This window comes from Malus domestica, chromosome 09 (genome assembly GCF_042453785.1).
Source record: "Malus domestica chromosome 09, GDT2T_hap1".
NCBI classification, from domain to species: Eukaryota; Viridiplantae; Streptophyta; class Magnoliopsida; order Rosales; family Rosaceae; genus Malus; species Malus domestica.
In genome coordinates, this window is record NC_091669.1 from 12,883,550 (window position 1) to 12,898,281 (window position 14,732).

The 14,732-nt window shown below is 35.5% G+C and overlaps 2 protein-coding genes and 1 non-coding gene across 4 annotated transcripts; 1 reads left to right on the forward strand and 2 right to left on the reverse strand.

The window, feature by feature from the left end:
• Nucleotides 1–2,063: 2,063 nt before the first annotated feature.
• On the reverse strand, nucleotides 2,064–6,345 carry LOC103411545 (uncharacterized). 2 transcript variants are annotated; one of them, XM_008350171.4, is made up of 8 exons: nucleotides 5,935–6,345; nucleotides 4,798–5,126; nucleotides 4,515–4,600; nucleotides 4,145–4,291; nucleotides 3,642–3,744; nucleotides 3,416–3,528; nucleotides 3,039–3,165; nucleotides 2,064–2,608 (listed from the first exon to the last, which is right to left on the reverse strand). In XM_008350171.4, exons 2-7 carry the CDS (start codon nucleotides 5,033–5,035, stop codon nucleotides 3,073–3,075), a joined length of 780 nt encoding a protein of 259 aa, XP_008348393.3. In that variant the 5' UTR covers nucleotides 5,036–5,126; nucleotides 5,935–6,345; the 3' UTR covers nucleotides 2,064–2,608; nucleotides 3,039–3,072. The 2 variants fall into 2 exon arrangements, with proteins under 2 accessions (XP_008348393.3, XP_070660989.1); XM_070804888.1 differs by having other exon boundaries at nucleotides 3,049–3,165; nucleotides 5,935–6,241.
• A 3,338-nt stretch (nucleotides 6,346–9,683) lies between these two features.
• LOC139187776 (uncharacterized) lies at nucleotides 9,684–10,100 on the forward strand. The gene has a single exon (XM_070804365.1). The coding sequence runs from the start codon at nucleotides 9,684–9,686 to the stop codon at nucleotides 10,098–10,100; it is 417 nt and encodes a 138-aa protein (XP_070660466.1).
• A 2,906-nt stretch (nucleotides 10,101–13,006) lies between these two features.
• Nucleotides 13,007–14,662, reverse strand: LOC103443341 (uncharacterized). Its single transcript, XR_011571174.1, has 2 exons — nucleotides 14,283–14,662; nucleotides 13,007–13,461 (listed from the first exon to the last, which is right to left on the reverse strand). It is a non-coding gene; the product is annotated as an uncharacterized protein (transcript).
• Nucleotides 14,663–14,732: the final 70 nt, after the last annotated feature.

The window sequence follows — 14,732 nt, forward strand, 5'->3', positions numbered from 1 at the left end:
ACTCTCATCCATGGAGTTTTTGTCACCTCACAATTTAATGTCAATTTCCATACCAACATTATAAAACATTGTGCCTAAAACATGAAGTGACGGAGAATACATAGAGAGTCCCACTTTTGATAGTCTTCTAAGCATTCCTCTTGACATGCTATCCACAAGAACCAAGATCATTTTTCCGACAAAATGGTTAGGAAGTTGCTATTCACACTCATTTTTACCTCTCACGCACCCTTGTTAATTTTTTGTCACTGATCTTCTTCATTTCATCCAATCTGATGGTCGAAAATTGAGAGAGGTGTGTGACAAGTAAAAATGGATGTGTGGCTAGCACTATCCAATACTTAACAAGTTGCGTGCAATTGCATCGCAAGTAAACGATAGCATGACTACAGTTTTTCCGGCACCAGATAAAACTGAACCGAACCTTCTAAACAAAGAAAAATAATATGTTTGGTCGATCTAATTTACATAGATGAAAATATATGTGTGAAAGTGACTCGCACAATAAACAAAGGAGCGAAACGAGCTAGTGGAGTGAATATACATTTGAACAAGTAATTAGCTGCTGTTGTGGTTGCTTCTGCAGGCAGCCAATCTCAGCAACTACCGGATGATTTCATTTGAATGTGAATATATTTTGAGATTCGAAAGTCAAAGCAAAAGCTGCTTTCCCAGAAAGCCTCAGAAAGAAAAAGCTGCCTTCATTTGAAATTGCTTGGTAACTGCCTTCATTTGAAATTGCTTGGTCAAAGTGTTAAGTAACTTCCTAACTCTTTTAAATCTATGACAAAATTTAAAATATTCTCAAGCTTTGGTAGATTTTTATACAATACATATTGACTGTGTAACTTTTATTCTACTGGCAGTAAGTAATTTTCAACTGCCAGCGCCAAGTTACCAAGATTAAAAGGAAAAATGAAGAACGAAGAACAGATTTACGATCTTGAAGAACAGATTTTCTGTAACTTAGTTGCTGCTATAATTAACACTTATAACGTTTAACTGCTCTAGTAATGCTCTTAAAGATGAAAAACTGCAGTTAGACTAAATAAAAAATTTAATTCCATTGTAACTTACTCACCTGAGCACCGTATAAATCCTAAAATCTCTTCTCCAACATCGACACAGCTAATCTAGATAACCTTTTTTCTGATACTGATATAGCACATACGTGAGTGCCAAGTTCTTCCGACAACGATGTCTAGACAAGTTCAGGCAATGTTTTCGCTACTGCTAATTATGGCAACATGCGCTGCAATCGGATTTGCGCACGTGCCACCCCCACCGCTACTCCCGAACTTTCCCAATATCCCAGGCCTACTGCCACCTAGGATCCCAAGCTCATTGCCGCCAGGGATCCCAGGCCTGCTGCCACCTGGAATCCCAGGCCTGTTGCCGCCAGGGATCCCAGGCCTGTTGCCACCAGGAATTCCTGGCCTACGACCGCCAGTGGACCCGGCTGAGATAGCAAAGTGTTGGTCTTCACTTCAGGGTATTCCAGGGTGTGCACAGGAAATTATTACCACAATCTTTACCGGTAAATTTGCGCTAGGCCCTGCTTGTTGCAAGGCCATCGTCGAAGTTGATGAGAAATGCTTGCCGAAATTGTTGCCGTTATTTCCTTCTGTTTCCGCATTGCTTAAGCACAACTGTGCTCAACAGAATGCTGCTCCTCCTAATGCATTTGGTTCAAAGCACTAGTAGGGAGTTGATCTTGTTTTCAGTTATTCACAGACATGCAGGGTTTAGGGTTTTTCTTTTTACCTTGGGTGCCATTTTTCTTAGCTTTTGGAGACTTAGATCTCACTAAAATAAGAGAATAACAGCTTATAGTCTCATTGAAACTACTCTCTCCCTCTCTCTCTGATAAATTGTTATATCTTCTTTTGATCTATCGACCCGAGCGATCCATGAAACCGGATTCTACTGCATAAAGATATAAATCGTTCAACAGGAGAAAGAATTTACAAGAACATTTAGAACACTTTCTTTCACATTTGAAATTCCAGCTGATAATTTAACGAATCATGAATCACGATTTGTATCATAGGAAAGCTGGAAAGTGCAAAGAGAAGAATTTTATATAACACTAGAAATTGAATTACAACACTGTCCAACCAGGATGAACAAGAGGAAAAGAAAAAAAGAGACGCACAATGAATGCAGAAAAAAGTATAAACATCAGTTTTCTGCTTGAAAATCGTAAGTACTTATTTGTAAATACATGCTGATGACTAAGAATAATTCACAAGTAAATGAAGATACACGTATATTAATTTTTGGAAAAAACCACTTGTGTAATTGCTGTTCCGTTTGACAGCAAAGACAATGCTCGTTGATCAGTTCCATGTACCTGGTGAGGAGAAAATGTTTTTCAGGTCCATCGCTGAGTTAGAAATCCAAATTCCGCATCTGAAAGACACAACCAGAGCAAAGCAGGACCGTGAAGAAAGCATGTGGGATACTGTTGGGCTTGGATTTAAGGAAGCATAAAATAGTGTAGGCAAAACTTGCAGGAGTCAAGAAGGTGGTAATCGGCTAATTAAGAATCTGACAGGAAAATGAGGTTTCACTCTTCCACTTGGAAAATTACAAGCCATAAGGAAACCTGAAGAGAATAAAAGTGAAAATGAGAGACTAAAAAAACACAAAAACTTGTCAAGATATATTCAGAAAATGCATCCATCAAATACTTGAAGTCCCAGATTCTATGTAACAAGAACATGCGAGGGAACAACAAACCAACAAACTCAGAGCTATCAAGACCGAAATGATAAGTATAATAGTGCATAGATAGAGAAACCTGGATTTATTAGTTTTGCATTATTTTGCGTCATTTTTAAATACTGGTTAATACAAACAAATATGCATGTGCACATAAGCGCAAAAGATCAACCCACGCAAACGGATAAAAATACAAAACAATCAGAATCCAAGTGGCAGGTTTCGTCGAGACATGGAAAGCAGGAAAAACGAATTTTTAAAAGTAAAAAAAAACACAATATGGAAAGGCAGTTGCAGAAGGTAAAATTGCTTACAAGACGAGACCATTTAGGGAATGAAGACTTCCAACTAATAAAGGCCCAACATTCTTAGCTCTGTCACATGGCTCGGGTCTAGCTCAGGGGCGTTCTTATTACCTTCTCGGTCTTCTACAACATATTCCTGGCATCACAAAATGGACAAAGGTACCAGTTAACTTTCAGTTGGAATAATTACAGTAATTCTCTGTCCACATATTATGTCTATGAAACATCACGTTGTGTGTAGAGCATAATCCACGATATAACTTAGTTAGATACAACTGAACATAAGAACTCATAACTTGGAATATAAATTTTAGACCTCAATGCCAGTAAGATTCAGTATGAATAGTTTGAGTTCCATTGTACGTTCAAAGTATCAAGAACTAGACCTTTGTTAATTCTTGTTTGGCAAGTACATGGTAATGCCGTTCATTGATTCTCTGTCCACATATTATGGCTATGAAGAAGCCATAAAGCAAACCCACCAAAACAATAGCTAAAACTGCAACAAAATAATACATGCAATTAGATTGCAGTTAGTGTAATCAGCATGTCTTACACGAAGAACATAGATATAATATAGGGAGTTCAGAGGGCAGCAAGAAGTTAGCATACCAGCCATAGTATAAAACCCATACGGGTGCTCCTCATAACCAAACATCTCCCTTAGTTCATCTCCATAAAATTTGTACACCATCACTCCCAAGAATGCCACAATCTGATGAAAAAAGAAAATATTCACAAAATTTCAGGAATGACAAACTGACGGGGAAGTCTTATCTCTTCTTCTTCCATAAGAGTTTGTCACTTGTTTGAAGTAACTGAACAACTAACAGTAATGTTTAGAGTTACCAATAGTACGAACATTTAAATTTCAATTACCATTAGGATCATTTCTAACAGTACCCTTCTTTACGAAACATAACAGAACCTTGCAAACGTGTGCTAAAACTGACTATTGCTAATCTATCAAACAGTACTTTCTGTTTCTAGTTAATTCTTCTGTGGCCTGTGCAAAGTTGAATAAAATTTAAGGGAAAATGCCTAAGTTCTTTTATTTGGGGAGAAATACCTATTTGGTAAAATGATATGAATCACATTAGTTTTTGTAAACATACCAGTTGCACGATGATGAAAATGAATGCATGATCTCTAGCAACAAGGAACTGAAATTTCAATCTCAACCACCAGCGATCGGGAGGGACATTCGCTCGTAATATGAACACTGCCCTGCATTCTGTACAATGAGCAAAAGCAAAGCCCTCCTGAAGAAATAAATATATGAATAATTAATACCAAGCCTCTACAAAAGGAACATAGTCTTTAAAGAAATAAATAAAAAATGCTTTAATTCACTACTTGTGCCAAATTAGACAAACATCACAAGAATTTCAACACAATTATGTGCATTTGCATTATTCTAAAATGAATATATAAAAAAGCATCTGCAAATCATGAGGAAAGAGCAGGGATGAAGAAAATGTTGACCTTTGTTGACCTCCAGTTATCAAGACATGATCTATGGACATACTTCTGAGTACCTCTGCAATGGCATGGAGCAATTAAGTCTTCCCCTGAGAGACAAATAAACAACGCTAAGATATTTGAATTTCCTAGCCACCAAATAATGATCGAAAAGGTACATAACTATGATTTCTTTCACCAGCAAGTTACTCGTGTATCCTCTACATCATTTGAACCTTTTCACGAAAAACTAATGGTGACAGTAGACTGAAGATACACAAAGAAATGCCAGGAAATATAGAAGAACCTTCTTCAGCATCAAGGCAAATACGGCACTGTGGTTGCTCTGGGCTCACCAACTTAGAATTTTCATTGACGTCAAGAATTTGTGACTCTTCATCAGTAGCAGGAAAATCACCTAGCACATCTGTAATTTCACATGAGGATGAAGATTCTGTGGGTCTCTGTGAAATGTCAGACTGACATAAGATGGGTTCACATTCTGTAATATCTTCCTTATGACTATCATTTGATACTAATTGCATTGCGAAGAATGTCGAGTCAGGAGTCCAAAGAAAAAGTCATTGCCAGTGCTATAGCTCCAACAGACCATTTCAAACGGAACTAAGAAAAAACCTATTAGAACAAATAGATGAAAAGTACACTGGTTAGGAACCTGCATTACATGTCAAGTTGTTGTTACTAGTTCTATGGAAATTAAAATCTTGTTCCAGTACTAAAAATAATAATTTGACATTCCAAACTGCTCTAAGAACTTTCCATAAAACATCCATATGCACAAGTATGAAATATATAGAGCTTAAAGTACCAAGATCCATGCAACAACATCGGCAGAAATTTCGAGGATTCAAAAAAGCAAAATGCTAATCATGGATATACCATATACAAATTAAGATTCAAGAAACAATAGGAGCATAACAAACGATTATTACTGATTTCGTTGATAGGTACTACAATTCCAAGCTCTTGCAACCAGCCTAACATATAACATGGCCTAATTACTTGACTTATGAAAACAAAATCCCACTGTTTTTATTTATAGAAAAAAAAAAAAAAAAAAAAAAAAACCCTTGAATTTTCTTAAATGAATAACCCATCATGATAATTATATATACTTAGCATAAAATTCCAACTTAATTACTATGTATAGCATCAACTTCAGCTCCAGCTTTCAATTTCCCTAATTATATAACTTGGCGTCCATAGAAAAGAAGGTTTATTTCTTCCCAGAAAATTAAATAAACAAATAAAAATCAAGCATGCAATTAATAAATTTAATACATAATACATGATATATAATCATAACCCTAAAAATGTGATTAAAGAATACAAATTTCTCATCAAAAGGAACGCGATTCAATCAACAAATTAACAAATTTCGAGCAAAGATTGAATTTTTATGAGATCAAATAAGGGGGCTGACCTGAAATTTAGCAGTACGGGAAGATCGCCATCGGACTGAAACAATGCAGGCATCGATTGGATGGGGAATTTGAGATTCGAATTCTAGGGTTCTTATGAATTGAAGTGAAACGGTGGACTTTGAAGGGTGCAAGGATGATTAACAAATTTGGGATTTTTTTTTTAATTTAATTTTAAAATTGTTTTCGTATTTGTAGGCCTTGAAAAGTAAGCAGGCAGGGTGGGCGGTGGGTGTAATTAGAAATTGACCAATCATGCAAATGATGAACAATCATAATAAATAAAGATTTAAGTCACTAGAAAAAAACAAGATCATAAGCAAACAAAAATTGACTTTAGATGCATAAAATAATCAAGCCAATAAATGAAATTGCATTTCGAGTTCAAACTATTCTCATGAATTACATATTTTTTGTGCAAATTATCTAAGGAATTGCTTAATGGGAGGGATCCCCATTTTTTCAAAAAAATGGGGACACGCTCCCCACCGTTGGATTTGAATTAAATGAAATCCTGTGGTTGAGATTCTATGGCCTGTGTTTTAATCTCAACCACACAATTTCATTAAAGTCAATCTAACGGTAGGGAGCGTGTCCCCATTTTTTTTGAAAAAATGGGGATCCCTCCCCTTAAGCTCCCTGATTATCTAAAGTAGATCATTCTTCATATATGGGCCGACCATTTTTAACATAGATCATTAATCTCATCTTTTTTTTTATGATGTCATGTTTCGAGTTCAAACTCTTCTCTTTTCATATATGGGCCGGTATTTTCTAACATAGATCATTATCTCATCTTTCTTTGATGAAGTCATGTTTCGAGTTCAAACTCTTCTACTTCACATATGGGCCGGCCTTTTCTAACATATTTTTCCCTTTTTCTTTCTTTTTCTGATATGATTTTGCAGCATAGAGTAATCAGTATAAGGATGAAGTTGAAGATTCGGTGAAATATGCCTGGAAAACCAAACCACATGATGCCAGCCAGCCAAACCATATGAATCTACACAAACTATTAGCTCCAAACTAGCCATCTATTGCATTTTGTTAATTCTAAGATCCACAGTCTAGCTCATCTAACATGGATGACGAGGACGATAGATATTTGTAACGCTATAGCTTCGTTCTGGTATTGTAAGTTGATTGTAATGTAAGAATATGCGTATGAGATAGAGAAGTTTTAGGACTGGTTATAGGTATTCAATTTGGATAGAAAGTCCTATTGATGAAAGGAATGCTGATCCTTGACTGAAAAGGATTTTGGTTAGCATCAGGAAACAAGTGTTTGTTTCCGATGAGGATTTTGATAGGAAATCCTGATCTACTTTGGTGAAGTCTATATGTATATATATAGTGACCTCTCTTCTCACAGAACTAACGCTCATATTGGACCATAACCTATCTGTGAGTCGAGCTCTTGACAATCTGCAAGATAAGAGAAGGATCACTGAAAGTTTGCTGCAATGGCTACGAGTTCTGGTGCAGCTGCGGGTATGTTTTCCTTTCTGGTTATTTATGAGCACATAACTGGGTTGGTTTCCTTTTGTTTGTGGTTCATGTTTTGGTCTTGGTGTTTGTTTGTTTACAAATTTCTTACATGTGGTACCAGAGCCACAAGACACAAACATGAGTTCAAATCTGTAAAGGAGCAGCAACATGTAATGGTAAAATAGCAGCCGTCAAGCTTAGTTTGTGAGAAAATATTTAGGGTTTGAATTGAGTTTGTTATGCATATCATGTTTGCCACAATACAGGTTTTGTCATATTTGAGGTAGATGCCAAACGAATGATGACTACATGTTGAACTCAATTTGATAGAATTAATCTATTAAAGCTTGTACAGTTATTAATTTTTCTGCCGTGTGTTGGATTCCATGATGATTTTTTATAAGAATTAATCAAGGATTCATTGGGTGGTTATGGAATGTGAGTACATATGCTATTATTGTTATCAATAATCCGTGACTTTTTGTGGGTCTTATCGTTTTGAATTAATGAATCTGATTATAAAGATGTGCACAAAAAATTTGCCTTGTACAGACAAAATATTAGTAAGATAAAAGAAAGATGAAATCTTGGTTTGATGACATTAAAAGTTTTGTTTGTCTAAGAGATTTTAATGTTCATGGTTTGTTTTTTTTTTTTTATGTGAATTTGTGTCGATGGGATTCTGGCCATCGCTTTGGCGATGATTTTGGTTCGGCGCATCTGTAACAATGGCGATTTACTTCGATAATCTGCAATGGTATGAGGTCCATGGGAATTGGGAGTGATGGCAATCCGCATGGATGGGTCTCGAGCATTTATGGATAATTTGTTTCGTTGATTTGGAACCGAGGAATTGCAATCGGGTGGACGAACACGGGTCCAATGATGCATTCAGGTAACTCAGTTCACTGTTTCATGCATGATTAATTGTTCTCCTATATGCGTGATTATAGTTCGATGAGTTGGAGCATAATGAATTAGGGCTTTTGCTATTTCGAGTATGCTTGTTTATTTATATATGTTGTGAAGGCATGATTAAACTCGAAATCCCTATAGATGCCAACTTGTGATTTATGTGAGATGTCTGGAATCATCCTTTGCTGCATAAATAAATTAGTGTATGTCTAGATATACTCTTCTATTTTTCATTAAAGAGTCAATGTGTATGCATTTTCTCATGTATGAATCTCGATACATTTAAATTGTGGGGAGCTACACATGCACATCTTAGTGTCAATTCATGATTTTCAATTGGTTTGATTTATATCAAGTTTGGGTTGGAATGGATTTGACTGCATATCATATGCAAGTCAGGAGGTATTATAAAGCAACAAAAATAAATGCATATATAAAGTGGATGCCAATTGCTTTGTGATTTATACATAATAGCATATTTGAATGAAATCTGTATATATATGGAGATAGCATTCGTGCATAGACGTTGTAATTATGGGCATGCGGTTTTATCTATATCAAATGGAACTTGCATAAGTTTCTCTGCATATTGATGCATGCATACAAGAAAATATATGAACAGATGAATATATAAGGTAGATGTTTTATTGACTGCCTATAATGAGTCTTGTGACAATCAACTTCTAGCCATTTACAAAATATATATTCTATTATGAATTGGAAAGCAAATAATTATTTTGTCATCTTATTGGAAATTCATAAGATTAATGATATGTGGCTATCGTTATTTTCTCCAAGGACTTGCTTACGAATCTATATATAATTGATGATGGTGTTGACAATGAATTAAAGGCATGAATATTTTTAATTTGGATTATTGTCGACTAATCTTATCATGTATATATCGATGCATGCTTATTGTATATGTATATTTGTGATTTCATGATGCATGCTTCCGCTATTATATTTTGGTTGAAATCACAAATAGGGAGGAAGATGAACTTTGAGTTCTCTAGAAGAAATAGTGGTCTTGATTATCTCGTTTTAATCAAGACATATTGTTGTGATATATATCCAGACATTATATTTTGGTTGATCTTGCTCGATGGATATTGAACTAGTTAAGATCAAGGAATTAAATATCGATATTATCGGCGAAATATCGCCGATAATATCGTTTTTTTTGACCCGGTGATATTTTTTTTAGTAAAAATAAAATATCTTTAAAATATCGCGATAATATCGCTAATATCGCGATATTACCGATATTAGCGATATTATCGCGATATTCGTCGTCGTCGCCGCCGCCGGGAGGTGAGAAAGGGATCCAGAAACCAGATCGAAGAAGATGGATCCAGAAACCAGATCGAAGAAGAAGGATCCAGAAACCAGATCGAGGGAGAGACGAAGACGGAGAGACCGAGGGAGAGACGGAGACGGAGAGACCGAGGCAGAGATGGAGACGGAGAGACCGAGGGAGAGACGGAGACGGAGAGACCGAGGCAGAGACGGAGACGGAGAGACGGAGACGGAGAGACCGAGGCAGAGACAGAGACGTAGAGACGGAGATGGCGATGAGGTGGTGTCGCCGTTGATGTGGTGTGGAAGTGAGGGTGTGGGTTGTTCACGGGGAGAAGGAGAGAGTGCAGAGATGCAGAGAGTGCAGAGAGTGCAGAGAGGGCGAAGAGGGAGAATGAGGGTTGTTCACGGGGAGAAGGAGAGAGTGCAGAGAGTGCAGAGAGCAATGAGGAGGTGTCGCCGTTGAAGTGGTGTGGAAGTGAGGGTGTGGCGTGTGGGTTGGTTCACGGGGAGAAGGAGAGAGTGCAGAGAGAGAGCACGGTAGAGATGAGAGAGTGAGAGAAAAGAGAGACGGGGACACAAAAGCAAGGTGGGCCCCCTGGGCACACCTATTAAGATCTAAAAATAATTTTAAAAGCAAGATAAACTCAAACTTAGTGAAAATACAATTTAAATTGGGGTGGGTGTAACAATCTACCCCTCTTAAAAGAATTTCGTCTCCAAAATTTAAAATCACTTACTAAACTGAAATACTAGAAAATAGGAAGAAAAATATATGTATAAAGAGAAATCAAGTCCAAATAATTACATCATATTAAAATTTGATTAATTTTTTTTCAGTTACATATATTCTATATGATAAATTTCTATTTTAAATCAAGTCCAAATAATTATATCATATTAAAATTTGATTATTTTTTTTTCAGTTACATATATTCTATATGATAAATTTCTATTTTAAATCAAGTCCAAATAATTACATCATATTAAAATTTGATTATTTTTTTTTCAGTTACATATATTATATATGATAAATTTCTATTTTAAATCAAGTCCAAATAATTACATCATACTAAAATTTGATTACTTTCTTTTCAAGTATCTACTTTTGAACTACTCACCACGTTCACTCTATGTGATACTAAGTCACTCATGTATCTTACCATACAATGTATAAAGTGTAAAATATTGTACTAATTCATTATATATAAATGATTATGGTGTGTTTAAACTTATTTCATTAATTACTACATATTTTCTACACTTACAATGTTTGCCAGCTCGCTATATAATCAACTTAAATCAGTTAAATCCATCATGCAATGCATTTCCTTCCAATTTTTTGTGATAAACTAATAGATAATTGACTAAATAAACATCCTGCAAAGTTTCAATAAAAATTTCCAAGTTTTTCTTACAATTTCTGTGGTTTCCATGTAATTTTTATCGATATCGATATTATCCCGATATTTCCATCGATATTTCCATGTTTTCGGACTACCGATATTTCCGATATTACCGATATTTTCTTCCTTGGTTAAGATCAAATTGAATGCAAAAATATTGTGATTGCTATTCTGATTTTGATCATTGTTGAAACTGGTGATTTTGGGTTTATGTGAGATAAGTTTTTCCGAATGGATTGTGACTATCTTTTGATTCATAGACTGCTTGCATAATGGTTTAGATGTATTTGACTAAACTGAGATTATACAATTGGTAAGGAATCGAGAATCAATTGGTTCATATCTCCGGTTTCTTTATTGGCTGTGCAGTACATTCTGCTTATGCTTAAGTGAGAGAATCATATGTTCGAATGTAAGCATAAGGTTATTTAGGCGGCCATTATAATTCATTTGGATGCTTGAAAACCAGATTATGGTTTTATTGAAGCAATTGGTAATTATTTATGTTACTTAATTTGTTTAAGTAATGAGAAGTTTAGTGCTATTTGCTGGAACTAAACTTAACTTGATATAGTGGGAGCAAATCAATTTATGTGTTTGTTCTGGTCAAGTAAAATCACATTGTTGTAAATACAAATTGGATGAATGTGATCATGGAATTTGTTTTGCATATTTGTTGCGGCAATTGATCACATTGATAAGACATTCAGTGTATTGCAATGACTGTTAGTTAATACAGTTGATATTAACTTATACTTAACTTGTTTGTGTTAAGTATAGCCTAGATAAGTGGGAACAAATTGGTTTGGTTTTTGCTATATTGGTTCACATAATTACAAAGTGCAAATTAAGTATGTTGTGACTTTTGAGTTAATTCTGCGATGTAACAGAAAAAAAATTCTTAAGTTCAATACTTTAAAATGCATGGGTAAGTTGTATGTGAGGTTAAGCTTTTGTTATCCAAAAGATTTGGTGGCTATATGAGTGGGAGTAGACATCTTGGTTTACTTTTGAGCTTAGATACATTGCTATGAACATGAACTGGACATTGTGATTTGTAAGTTAAATTTGTATTTTGTGTTGCAGAGGCAATTATAAATTCATTGTTTTGGTTTATGTAAGTTGGTTGTGTCTATGTACTTGTGTGTTGGTGAATGATTTAATTATGTGATCACCTTTATAATAATTTGAGATGATTATCTGTTAGTGATCATTTTTATCTAAGTATGATTGGATAAACTAAGTACTTGAAACTGTTCTCACACTCAAGTGGGAGAATGTAAGAATATGAGTATGAGATAGAAAAGTTTTAGGACCGGTTATAGGTATTCAATTTGGATAGAAAGTCCTATTGATGGAAGGAATGAGGATCCTTGACTGAAAAGGATTTTGGTTAGCATCAGGAAACAAGTGTTTGTTTCCGATGAGGATTTTGATAGGAAATCCTGATCTACTTTGGTGAAGTCTATATGTATATATATAGTGACCTCTCTTCTCACAGAACTAACGCTCATATTGGACCATAACCTATATGTGAGTCGAGCTCTTGACAATCTGCAAGAGAAGAGAAGGATCACTGAAAGTTTGCTGCAATGGCTACGAGTTCTGGTGCAGCTGCGGGTATGTTTTCCTTTCTGGTTATTTATGAGCACATAATTGGGTTGGTTTCCTTTTGTTTGTGGTTCATGTTTTGGTCTTGGTGTTTGTTTGTTTACAAATTTCTTACATGTAAATGTTATATCGTTTGTCAAAAAAAGAAACCTTATGAAATTTTGTTTAAAAGGTCCTTAGAAAGCATATACGGGTTTAGCAAAGTTGGCCAACCATTTGCACCTCCCACTATGCATAATATTGATAAATTTAATGTAATTATTTTATTATTTGTGAAAACAAAGGGTACTTATAGAGGCAGGTGTTATGAGAAAATTAATTGAATCAAATAATTAACCAAATTAACCAAACCACATGAAGTAATTCAAATTTTTAATGACAAAGCAAACATTTACAGTGACAAGAATCTCTCCGATATTCTATGAGAAAATTGGGAAAATCTGATTGTGCCAAGAATATTAATTGTTACAAAATAATAAAAATACTCATTCACTTTTGCTGCATGCAGGTCTTCAAGTAGTTGAGGGGTAAAAAAAAACCCATCTGATGAGAGATCAATCTCAACGGTCAGTTGGCAGAAAGGATGTTAGAAGTACTCACTTGCAGCTGCAAATCTGGTAAATCCGAATCCCTGGAGGTTAAAGTAAAACCAGTACTGCAAGCAAACATATCTTTTACAAATTGACTGGTCCTGATTAATTTTCTCTTTGTTTTTTTTTTTTTTGCATTTCTGTTTTGTATTTGTAATGAGAAAAAAACTACTGAGACTTAGCACCACAGTTGCAGCATCTTTCTATGAACCACTCTAACCTGTATTCAGAAGGAAATAGATAGCATTATTAGTCAAATTAACTGATGAATTAAAAGAAAAAGCTACATGGTTAACTTTTCGGAATAGTTGCAAGAGGCTTGTAACTCAGTGTTTAAAAGCAGTTACCCTTGCACTCACGTGAGGATCTATGTTCGAATTCCCTTCCCAGTATCACTAGCATTGATAGCAATACAAAACTATGTGAAACAGTTGAAGGGGTTGACTTTCTTAACTACCAGTCAACTCACAGGTAGGTTAATTTCCTTCTGTGGGTCTTCAAACTTTTCTTAATTAACAATCCACAATTTTTCACTATTGACTGTGTGTTGTGGTGGATTTTTACCATGTGCGTTTCTACGTTTGCTCAGCTTTGACTGGTTGGTCTAGGCTTTTGGATGATTTGGATCAAAGAAAGTAAATCAGTGTGGATTTGCCATGATTCTCAAATATAAAAGGGAGGAAAAAAGTAAAAACCTACCGGTCAAAATCCCCTATCAAGATCATCTGCATACAGTTGCCTGAATTTGCGCATTGCCATGATTCTCAAATAAGTAAATACAAATCATTTCCCATTTAAATGTTGAAAAAAATCAATATTTAAAAAGTAATAATTCTTTTTTGTTTGCTGTAACTGATCATTGACTGCAAAACTACTCGGATTGAAAACTTTAAAATTCTAATGCTTATACATGTTTTCATTAACTAATTGATCTGTTATTTCATCCACTATGGTAAGCAAAAATTTGATTAACTAATTAATCTATTATTTCCCCTAAATGCTAATGCTGTCTAAGTTTGTAATGAGATAGAAGGGACTTACAAGTCTTTAAGGCATGAGCTCTTGGAATCCGAATCCTCTGGCGGTCTCCGATAATCCAACGAGAATACCGATGGCCCTGCAGGACTACTAGAGAGCTTCTGATCACGAGGCAGAAGAGGGAAGTTCTCAGCTGACGTGTGGCTCGAGGGAGCCGGAGAGAAAGGCGGCGAGGGGGAAGGAGACGGTGAGAATATGTACTTTTGGTTGCCAGGCCCTACACTGATTGGAAGTGGAGAGGGAGGTGTGGGAGGAGATGATGTCGGAGACGGGTAGGCTTTTTTCTCACCATCGTCCTCCATTGAAATATTTCCCCTACATGCAAATTAATGTTCTCTCTCCCTCTCTCTTTCTTGGCCTTGGAAGTATGTAATTAGGACAATGTGTCCCTCCGAGACAAAGTCATGACCTTCCCGGGAGTTTTTTTGTTTGAATCTTAGGTATAACCTAACG

Excerpts from the sequence above, each read along its gene's own strand:
- LOC103411545 (XM_008350171.4), bottom strand. The coding sequence starts at position 5,035 with ATGCAATTAGTATCAAATGATAGTCATAAGGAAGATATTACAGAATGT. Across the intron at positions 4,601-4,797 it reads TTGCCTTGATGCTGAAGAAG|GGGAAGACTTAATTGCTCCA; the intron begins GTTCTTCTATAT and ends TTTGTCTCTCAG. Across the intron at positions 3,745-4,144 it reads TTTTCATCATCGTGCAACTG|ATTGTGGCATTCTTGGGAGT; the intron begins GTATGTTTACAA and ends TTTTTTCATCAG.
- LOC139187776 (XM_070804365.1), top strand. The coding sequence starts at position 9,684 with ATGGATCCAGAAACCAGATCGAAGAAGAAGGATCCAGAAACCAGATCG.